This window comes from Nuphar pumila, chromosome 5, assembly GCF_984573655.1.
Source record: "Nuphar pumila chromosome 5, dmNupPumi1.hap1.1, whole genome shotgun sequence".
Classification (NCBI taxonomy): Eukaryota; Viridiplantae; Streptophyta; class Magnoliopsida; order Nymphaeales; family Nymphaeaceae; genus Nuphar; species Nuphar pumila.
In genome coordinates, this window is record NC_143253.1 from 63,758,625 (window position 1) to 63,770,583 (window position 11,959).

At 36.1% G+C, this 11,959-nt stretch overlaps 1 protein-coding gene across 1 annotated transcript; it reads right to left on the minus strand.

Moving 5' to 3' along the window:
- Positions 1-71: 71 nt before the first annotated feature.
- LOC149837711 (uncharacterized) lies at positions 72-5,097 on the minus strand. The gene is made up of 5 exons (XM_090006187.1): positions 5,040-5,097; positions 1,920-2,068; positions 1,507-1,575; positions 1,187-1,293; positions 72-796 (listed from the first exon to the last, which is right to left on the minus strand). Exons 2-5 carry the CDS (start codon positions 2,056-2,058, stop codon positions 263-265), a joined length of 849 nt encoding a protein of 282 aa, XP_089862313.1. The 5' UTR covers positions 2,059-2,068; positions 5,040-5,097; the 3' UTR covers positions 72-262.
- Between the last annotated feature and the right edge of the window lie 6,862 nt (positions 5,098-11,959).

Below are 11,959 nucleotides of genomic sequence, written 5' to 3' on the forward strand. Positions count from 1 at the left end.
ACCAACCAAACATGTTCAAATCTTCTTTATAAAGAATATGAGAAACATCACGCATTTGCACTTTGGAATGATTAGCTCCTGCTATCAAATGATGGACGATCATAAAATTAAGGCAACGAAAATCACACAGTTTAGCAAAGAAGCCCGAAAGTTCAGCCATCAAGGCCGAATTTTGCAAAAATGTTTGTGTTCATCTGTTACTATTTAAGAGCAGAGAATTAACAGAACAATAACAGGGGATAGCATTCCTTGTTGTTAGGCCTCATGCACTTCTTTTGTCAGAATAGTCATCAGGCTCATCACCATCTCTGTCTTTCCCTTCCAGTGGTTCATCTAAACCTTGATCAGCACTCGCTAGTGGAACATTGTAGCCACCATCGTCCACACCCTGGCTAGTGAAACTTCCACCACCAGAGCCACCATAACCACCACTGTCACTTCCACCAAAGCTGCTGCTGCCACCACCACCTCCACCACCAGTGTAGTTGCCAACCCCACCATAGCTACCTGCACTGCTACCACCACTGCTCCCATAACCATCCCCACCATACCCAGCACTTCCACCTCTGCTGTAACCACCACCACCATAATTACCTCCACCTCCGTTGTAACCACCACCACCACCATAATTACCTCCACCTCCACTGTAACCACCACCACCACCATAATTACCTCCACCTCCACCATAACCACCACCCCCATAGCCACCACCACCACCGCTGTATCCACCACCACCACGGAATCCCCCTGACCTATCCAATGCATAATTCACTCGAATCATCCGTCCATGAAGATCCTGCACAATAAGACACGAACAGTCAATGCCACTCACCAGCAAAACTTGAGGCGACACTTGATCCATGATTGGTGGGAGGACCCACACAACAGGTAACGCAACCCACTGGTTACATCACAAGACAGCTAAGATGCACATGTTTTACCAATAAAGCATCAGGTCAACAAGAGGCAGTCAATGATCCCCTTTTGCAGAATCACATGAACAGCCCCTTCAGAACATGCACCTTTCCACACTGACAGGAAGCGCTCTGGTGAGGAGACCAGAAACTGTATAACTCCCTTCACTTCCAGAACATACCAGTAGTCGTGTAAACTGAATAAATTAATGAAATTATCAAAATCTTTTAACCCAAAAAAATATGTAAAATAGAAACATTCAGAAACATGCCTTTCCATCCATTCCACTGACAGCAGAAGCCGCTTCCTCACTTGATGTAAAGCTTACAAAGCCAAAACCTCGAGATCTACCAGTTTCGCGATCCATGATGACCCTAGCTGAGAGTAAATATGATCAGCCAATGAGGAATCAGTAAATCTTAGAGTTTACCAACATCCCAGATAAAAAAAACTCTGACAATCTAATTTTTCTAAAAAATCATTTGTTGCCCTCCAAATTTTCTCAAGGGCATTTTCAGTAAACCCGTATAAAATTTTTGGACCTAATCAGAATCTTCTGCAAGTATCAAACATTGGGCACATTTGCCATACCTTCAATGACTTCTCCATAGCTGGAAAATGCCTCTCTTAGACCAGTATCATCAGTACCATATGAAAGTCCTGGTATAAACCATTCCAAAAGAAAAAAAATGAGATGCCAAATGTCTTCGAATAGGTATAAGGATGGTGATTAGATCAGATTGAGATGGTCGCATTAGAGCCCGATGGGCCAGTCAGGCTAGCCTTACGGAACATGGGGTGGGCCTCCCCATGCCTTGATCTGCATTATTCAGGTTGGGGTCAGGTCAGTTACCCAGACCCAAGCTTGACTGACTTGCTATTTAGGCCAGGCTAGACAAGATCATCACTAATCACATCTCAGACATGTGGCCCAAACCCAGCTCGATGCCCACCCCTATGTCCAACTCAAGCAGACTTCAGAAGGTTTAAAACAAATAGCATACCTCCAACAAAGACTTTAGAAGATGACATGAAACGTATGGCCTGGAATATTGACTGATTCGCAGGACCAGAAAGCTGAGATCCAATGTGTCCATTTACAGTTTGTTTCAGAAGGTTGCCAAGCTTACTAGCAAAAGCCATTGATGCAAACCTGGATCACAACGGTATAAAACAAATTGGTAATACTTCATATCATGTTAAATCAAGCCTAAATGAGTGCACAAACGGTTTATAGTGCACCTTTTTTTCTTTTAAAATGTTATCGCAAACTAGACTTTACCCAAATGAATATCGAAGAAGAAGTTAGATGACCTTATGTCATGGCACATGAAACCAAAACAATGACATGACAATAATTTTTTTCTTGTTTTTTTCTGGATAATCCAAACCTTGGGTACAACAATGACAACTTTTTTTCTATTTGGTTATTTCACAGGATTTCCAATCACTTTATCTTAATTATCATTTCTGCGGATAGTTGATGCAAAAGTTAAACCAGTGTATTTCCTTAAGTACTTTTTTTACATGTATTTCGGATATGCAATCTTGAGAATTCTGATAAATTTCCCAAGTTCTTCCCTCAAATTACAGACCTCAGTGCACACTGTCAATTTTAGTTGGAATGTTCTTAGGATTGCATCAATTACTATTTGCAGGAACAATATGGGACCCCTATATACATACAAAAACCGTCTGATTTTGGGATGGCCATCGTGTGCTCACATTAATTATCAGCTAGTGGAAACTCACTTGGATTATCCATCAGACACGTCAAACACCCTCAAGCATAAATTTACAGCCACCACTCTGAATGAGTATCTAATGCAACAAAAAAAATTGAAAATAATGATAAGTCCATCAAAGAATGCTGTCACACACGTGAACTACACCTATACCCACCAGAACGACCTGTGACATGCTTCATCTTTTAAGAATGCAAAATCACTTAGTGGAGATCTATACAGCAGGTTTCAACTAGAGCTGATCTGATTGTGGAAAGAGTTTCTATGTACCCAAGCAACTTGGCTATGGCCAAAAGGACCTGCTTTGGCTGCCTTCCAATAGGAGTCAAGACAGTAATATCCTATCTAAGGAAAAACAGAGCAACATGACCTCACCAGCAAATACATAATGTTATTTGACAATCAGCAAGGATATAAATACCACACACCGATCATACTACACATGTAGTGTCACTGGAGAAAGCAATGCCACGAAACAAAACTGAAAAGGGACCAAAAGGAATTAATGCACAATTGGCATTATCAAAGAAGAAATTTGTAAAACATTTTGACGAAAAAATGAAGCATTAGAATGCCACACAATGATTCCATGAAAGCACTCTGAGAACATGATAAATCCTCTATTTATTCATTTGAAAGTGCTTAAAGTCCAAAAGAAAATGCCACCAGCATTCTCATATTACAGTGCAGATATTTAGCAGCTCCAAGTAAAAATATGAGAAAACTTAACCTTCAGCCAATGGTGGCTTGTGAATAAATTTGAATAATTCAACTCCCAATAGGTACTAACTTTATTCATAAACAAAATTTAATCGAACAACTCTACTACAGAATTCTCAGCGTTCATCTAAGCAAAAATCTCACAACATCAAATAAGGTTCCTCGTATAAATGAACACATAGAGCCTGAAAGGGTGGAAAGAAATGCCCCTAGAAACTGAACTCTCTCGGAATGCCCACAGAAACTGACCAACAAAGTTGAAGTTCAATCAGTTTGGTTCAAACATTTTCCCCTACAGTTTTCAGAAGATGTACCAAAGGAATACAATTCGACACTTGACTCAAAGTCCAGAGTATAGAACAAAGACTGGGAAAAAAATTTGTTAATTCCTTCAGATACACTCATCTCAAGGTCCAGAGTTTAGAACAAAATGCAGAAATTTTTTGTTAATTCCTTTAGGCTCATCTCAAGGTCCAGAGTTTAGAACAAGAGCAGAAAAATCTTGCTACTTCAGAAGCAATCATCCAAAAGTCCAGAGTTGAGAACAAGAGCAGAAAAATCTTGCTACTTCCTTCAGACGCATTCATCCAAAAGTCCAGAGTTCAGAACAAGAACAGAAAATTTGAAACTAAGAATAAATTTTACATAAACTATGGCACGTATAACAGCTTGACTTCAACTTAAAACAGAATACAATAACATGAAATGAAATATTTAACCATTTGCTCACAGAATAAACCGAAAAACTTAATCCCAACACAGAACCCCCAAAAAATCAAACAGACCATAACATACTCCAAAACAAAGAGGCAAATAAATGCACAAAGAATATTGTAACTACACTATATTGTTCATATTTTGACCGGGACCAATAAGTAGATAGATGGAAAACACCAACCATAAAGCTAATGAAGAAAAAACATCAGAAAAAAAATACAGAAATTAACTATTCTGATGGGACAGACCATCGATACCGTTTAGATAAAACAGAAAAGAAAGAATCGTTCAAGCAAAATCTACTTGTGATGCAAATATAGAGTTGATCATTGACAACATCCTAAAAATAGAGAAGTACACAAGACAAACACGGTATTCTCCAAAGGTGATAAAAAATAAACAAGCTACACCAAAATGTATTTCCCCCTAAATATCACCCATCTTTAACAAGATAAAAAACAAATAACCGGAAACCCCTAAATCTTACAATCATTTGCAAATTTTTGGCATTGCCAAACCCTAGGTCGGTAAAAATCTATAGATGCAAAACAGAGCAAAACGTTCACATGCATAATTCTGATGAAACACAAGTTTCCCTTCATGAAACTGATCTTTAGCCAGAAAACTCCTAGATAGCACTGAAAAAACCCACTACTTCCTCCTCTCTAAACCAACAAATCACAATCTCGTAAAAAGATTATATAACCGAGCATATTTCCTTCAAGATCAATAAGAAGAAGAATCAAACACATAACAACTAATCAAAAAACCTCAGAACAAAAGCCCCAGAGAATCATTGAAAATCAACACACTGAAACGAAAAGAAAACAAAAACCCTAAAAAAGAGCGAGATATCGCCGAAAACCACTCGGTCACCGACTCCATCACACACACACGGTAGGGTTTAGAGCTTAAGAAATGGGAGTACGAAGGAGAGCGTACCTTACGAAAGGTTTCACCCAAATGAAAAGGGCTCGCCTTCGTGCCTACCTCTGAGGGTTTTAGGTGTCGCAAAGGGGAAGATATTTATAGTAACGCAGGAGAGATCTCGACCGTCGGAAACCGCCATGAGCGTCGAGGACCGTCCAATGGAGACAGTGGACAGATCGTCGATCGATGGTGACGGTCGTCTAACTCGGGCAGATAGATTTTAGTTAGAGACAAGAGGCAAACGGATCGGGTTGGATCATTCCAGATCTGAATACGTTTCAAAATGCATGCAATAGATCCGAATCAGAGTACGGAGCTGAATGATATCTGATGATGCCGAGTTAAATCCGGAAATAAAGTATGTATGTGGTGATGCTGACTGGATCCAAAGATACAAAACGCAAACCTTTTTTCATGTACAAATGCAAATGGATAAAGATATATCCAATGCAAAATAGTGGCGAAAATCCTTACTGAATCTGGAAAATAATTTGATTAAGTTCGATCCAAATGCACATCCAATTATTATTATTTTAAAGATCTGCATATGAAAATAATGTCTCAGATTCGAATTGGATATCCTACCAAACCCGTATCCGTTGGCACAACTAAGGCAGGGTACCATCAAAATGGCATCTTCGTTAACCTAGATGGTTTGCAAAAACAAATCATTTTTAAAGAACAAGCCTTAAAAGATGCTTCCACCACTTCTACTGAAAAAAAAATCTCGAAAACTTTCATGTCCTTTAAAAAGCCTAAAATGATTTGAACATGGTGAATAGGGATGGCATGGACGGAGAAAAATGGGGATCCATCTAAACCTACCCCGTTTGGACCGGGAACGAAGGAAATAAAATGGGGAATGGATTGGCGATGAAGAAGAAAATCAAAACCTTGTTGAAGGCGGTGATGGACTTACTCTTGTCCCACCCCTTCTTCGTTAATGAAAGTATATATATATATATATATATATATATATATATATATATATATTCATAACCCTAAACCCTTATCTCCTTATTTTCTTCTTATTCCTCTTAAAATATAAATAAAGTCATTTTGAGACGGGGATAGTGATGAGAATAACTATTTTGCGACGGGGATGGACCGGGGATGAAGAGCAAAATTTTAAGATGGGGTGGGGGTGGAGACCTTGTCCCCCACACTTGCCCCGGTCCACTGCCATCCCTACTGGTGGACTGGACTTCATAGCTCTTGATATCCAAATATCGGTGCCAAGATGGTGCACAAATATTCATATATTTGATATCCATTTGGAATTTACGCTATTTTCATAACAAGATAGTTTTGCAAAGAATTATACAAAAACAATCCTTTTGTAACATCTTTGATTTTTTAAAATTATTAAATAATAACAAAATGGATTTTTAATATTTAATTGGAGTAAAATTAAATTATTAATAAAGTAAGGTTTGAAATTAGTTAGATTTGAAGTTAAATTAGACTTGAATTTCGCTTAAAATTTAAAGAGTTAATTTAAGCTTGAATTAAGTGTGAGTTTGGGTTTGGATTTTTTGGAAGCCTAATTTGGATTTGGGATGAATTTTAAATTAGGAATTTATTCTGAATTGGATTTTGATTTAATCTGGGTCTAATTTTGGAGTTTATAGAGAATTGAATTTTGAGTTTTAATTTAGTTTGGATTTCAATTGAGGGTATATTTGAAATTAGAATCTTATTGAATTTGGATTATAATTTTTAAAATTTAAATTTAAATTTGAATTTAATTTAGATTTAATAAATGAATCTTAGATATTATAATTGAATTTAAAATTTGATTCAAAATTTTATCTAAATTAAGATTTAATTGAATGTCAAGTCAAATTTGAATAAATTGTTAATTTGAATCTTATTTAAATTTGAAATAGGAATTTGAAATTGAATGTAATACCTATGATTTTTGGCAATTAATAAATATAAAAAAATATGATTTTATATTTTAAAATAAGGTAAAAATTAGAAATTTGATGTTAACTTGATATTTAAATTACGTGATAAATAGAATCGTAATTGAATTTGGGTTGAAGTTGAATTTAAAATTTAAGCTTATTTGGAGTTAATTTACATTTAAAATTTAAATTAATTTACATTTAAAATTTAAATTAATTCGAGTGCAAATTAATGTGGATTTTAATTTTAGTAATTTAGTACAGATATGGATTGGGTTTGGTTTTACTTAGACAAGTTTAGATCATGGTTGGGTTGAGATCTAAAATAAAAAAGCTCTTAGGATTTAAATTTAGAAATTTAATGGAATGGAAAAAATTTGGGACTTAACTACAATTAATGAAATTGTAGGTGTTCAATAGGATGGGGCCCTACTTATGGGGCTGGAAATCTACCTCTTAAAAAAAAAAGTTTTCAAAAAAAAATCATATAGTTTAGGAGGGTTAAAATCAAGGCTTCCTTAAATATTGTTTTTGAAAGATTGATACTACAGGGGACGTTCTATCCTAGTAGGCCCCCTTGACCATAGCTGAAACCTCTTTATGAGGCAAGCCAACAGACCACATTCTATACACTCATAAATAAGAAAGAATGTAAAACCAAAGTTTGCAAATTTATGTTAAACATAAATTAAACCAAGAAATAAAAGATGATTTTGGAAAAGGAATTTGAAAATAATGGTTGGAATGGAAAAAAAAGAAAAAATAAAGAAAACTATTCGGATTTAAAAATCCCAATAGTTATATACAGAAGAGGGGTTCAACCCCCCCCTTCTAATTCCTTTCTACTCTCTCTTTTCTTTCCAATTCTCTTTTTTCTTCTCTCTATTATTCCTTTTTCATCTCCTTCTTGTCTCTATTCTTTCGTTTCAGTATTTGCATCCAACGGTTTCAACGATTTAAGGTTGGGATTTCTAATCCAATACACTTAGACTAGAATTTGTATGCACAAGCATACTTCGTGTGAAATACCCTTATTGAACCCGTATAACCATCCTAACAAAGTTAGGAGTGATATTGGTTCAAATCTAAATATCCCCAAGAATCGGTATTGAAGTAGTCCACAAAACTGATCCACTTATGGACCCGTTCAAAACCACCTTAAAACTAGAACCGAAGAGAAAGTATTTCTGCTTTTTGTTTGCTTGGTTTACCACTCGGGCATCTACTTATATTCTCATGCCACTCATACCAGATACAATGGTCCAACTCATTCATGAATTTCTCGTCCACATTATCAAATGTTATTTTCTCTATGCAAACAAAAAAATCTAATATGACCGACAACTGAACCCTTCCCAATTAAAAACCTACGCAACATATATCATTGTCCATACTGGCACTTAGGGATGGCAGTGGATCGAGAGAAAATGAGGCCCCACCCGGCCTTGCTCTGTTTGGACTGAGGATGGAGGACATGAAACAGAGATGAAGGCAGGGATGAAAGTTAAAATCAAAACCCGTGCAGGAATGAACTTACGCTTTCCCCCCGCCCCGCCCTGAATGTAAAATAACTAAAATGCCTTTAGGGATGGCAGTGGACCGGGGAGAAACGTGGCCCCGCCTCGCCCTGTTTGGAGCAGGGATGGAGGACATGAAACGGGGATGAAGGTCAAAATCAAAACCCATGTGAAGATGGAGGCAGGGATGGAGGTCAGAATTTTGAGAAGGGACGGGAGTGGAGACCTTGTCCCCGGGCCCGATCCACTGCCATCCCTACTGGCACTTCACGGTGTTGATGTAGGATACCTTCCCTTATACATGTAACACATATTGCATGTCCATGTAATAGACATTTATGAGATATAATTTTTTCATTTTTTATTAGTTTTTAATGAGTTCTCTCTATCTCTCATATGTATATCTATCTCTCATATGTATATAATACTTCTTTTTCAGTGAGCTCACTCTCTACTGCATGATATATGATATATATTTACAAAAAAATAGGTTATGGTTTTGCACCATGACACGGTACATTTTTACTCTAGTTGTGTGGATCTAGCCACGAAATGTTATATTTACAAAAAAATATAGGTATGAGTATGCATGCTTTTTCTTTATTACTGCTTAGAAAAATTCCGTTAGGACGTCTGCTATAGTGAAGCTTCTTCTTTTATTCATTTTGTGTTCACTTATTAATGGCATGATGTAATTTCTTTGCATATTAATATTATTTAGTTTACTGTCCATAGTAGGGCTTGATAGTATAAATCAGTGTTGTTAAAATCAGTCCACTAGGTTAATCGATTTCAAAAAAAAAAAAAAAAAGATTGATGTTATGCAGAGGCGTTATGAGTATAGGAACTAGGAACGAGTATAGCCAGTTTCTTGAAATCGGTCCTGAAAAGGATCAAAGAACTGATCCCCTTGTGGATCAGTTCTGATCAGGCTTAGGAAGAAACATGACCAGTCCTTTAGTGGGCTGGGTCTGTTCGGTTCCAAGAAGAAAAAAAATGTTGTTACTTAGACTCCCGGTTCCGGGTGTTGCTTTTCAGAATATGTCTACGAAGCTTGTTTGAGAGGCTGATCCACTTATGGATCAATCATGGATATTGACTTGGAATGGTCCTGATCAGTTCCTGACTCAACTAGGACTGACCAGTTTCTATAAAAAAAAAAAAACAGGTGTTATTCTTTTCTTAAACAGTCTCTTAAGTATCATGCTAGTGATCTCTCTGTTTAAATGAAAAGTTTTGAAACAGGAGATTTTTATGAATAAGGAGTGTTCTTATTGCAAATGTGTGGGTGTGTGCCTGTGCACGGTGATCATAAGATGGTGCGGGTGTGCACCATAGCTTATTTTTTCATGTTTAATTAAGCTGACTGCAAGGATAAAATTTATCTTAGTTTGCTGCAAAGTATACATTGAACAAATAAAAAACAATGGGTCCAGACAAAAAAAAATCAATAACAATGGCCTATCACATCCAAATTCATAAGATGAAAGAAAACATCATTTGTATTAAATAAACCATTTTGAAGCCATTAGTGTGGTGCACTATGGCCGGACTGCAGTGATCTGCAGGCCTGCCGCAGCTCAGCTACAATCCCAACACAACAAAAAATAGTAATAATAAAAAAACAGTTTTGAAAAGAAGCACCCAGATATGGGCATTTTCGGAGATTGATAGCAAAACCGATGGAAATACTGGTCCACACATGGATTAGTCAAGGGTCTGTAATTCAAATTAGTCTGAATCAGTCCCAGGCTGAGCAAAGGCTGATCTGTTTAAAAAAAAGGGATTTGGAGCGCCACTAGTAGGCTATCGGGTATGAAAATTTGGTTTTGTTCATACTTTGGGTTTTAAGGCAAGGAGCTGGTTTATTCATGGATCCAAAAGCTTCTTTGGTACGAATCAGACCAGACCAACCTCTGTTCGTGATTCATTATTTAAAAAAAAAAGATATATTATTAAAATCAAATAAAGCATGAGATTGAAAAAGGATAACGCTAGATGTTTTCTTATCGTGTTTTATGATGAATATGAAATCGTTCTGTTGTAGAGGGTTGAAGTACTTATGGTTCAGTCATGACATAATTCTTTATGAATTCAAATAGGTTAATCAAGCTTTAAATTAAATTTTTAATATAGATTATGTGAAAACCTCTAGATCAGAAATGTGTAATTTGCATGCGCTATTAATTCTAGTCATGTCTTGTTTTTCGCAGTTTTTGTGCATGATAAGTGTTTTTATATGTGATGATATATCAGTGAAAAAATCTTTGATATGTCGGTAGTGACTGAAAGAAAGAAAAAAGCCACATATGATACAGTTTGACTCTTCTACTCATCCGAGTGAATCCGTCAATGTGTTGTGGCTATCGACTACTACCCGATAAAATGTTTGTATCTCTCTCGTTCAGAGAAATTTTTATGAATGATTTACAATGTATGAAAGCTAACAAAAATATGCATGTTCTATAAAAAAAATGAACTCAGGTCTCGGTGTGTATACAGAACGATGATTGTTGTAATAGCAGGGCAAATCTTGTTTAACTGGGTCCCAAATTGAATACAGGCCGATTAAGTTATGCAAAGTATGAATGTCTGATGTTAATGCATGGATTTGAATGCTAAATTAACATGCAATTGTGACTTGTAATGTTGTGTAAATGCATGTTTTAAGTTTTTAATAAGTATGAAATCAGATGAATTGTTATCGCATGTCACTGAATGAATGTTTGCACTGAATTTCAATATATGTATATTAAAGTGTGTGTGGCATGTGATTATGTGTAAGATGCATGATGTTAATCATATTCAATGCATATGAATGAATCAATAAGTGAAAGTGATTATGTTATAATTTGCATCATGATATGAAAGCATTTTTTACATAGAATCATGCATTAAGGTGCTCAAACAGGATACACGAATTTTAATGATAGATTCATTATGTGTGCGCATTAAAAAATAATATAGTTAATGTAATTAAAAGAATGTTATGTGAACATTAATTCTATTGTAGCTTACAATGAGAGGGTAAGTAGTACTCTAGGATATGTGAAATCAAGTTTTTCAACACGAAAGATTACTCATCCCCAACCACGAAGATAGAAAAAGTCTTTACATTAATCATGAGATGGCAGGTTAAAGAACTTATGAGTGAAGCTTGATACATCAGATTAGAGGTGTTGAGAGCTCTCTCTCGACTAGGTCATCTCTCAATCGGGACTGGTGAAAGGTGTCCGATCAAGGTTATGCCACAACTTATTTGAATATACTTCTGCTGAATCGTGGTTTTAATCCAAGTTAAGTTTGTGTAGTACCCATATGGATAAGAAGTTAAGCCTTAAATATTTGTGCATATAGTTATGGCATGCATCACGTAAAAAGGAAACTTAAATAAAAGCAATTAAAGTCACTATTCAAGAAAGATCTCTTGTTCTATAATGGTAAGTGCATGCATTATCTATATGCTCATACATAAAGTTGGTATTTGTCTATGAATTGATCTCTG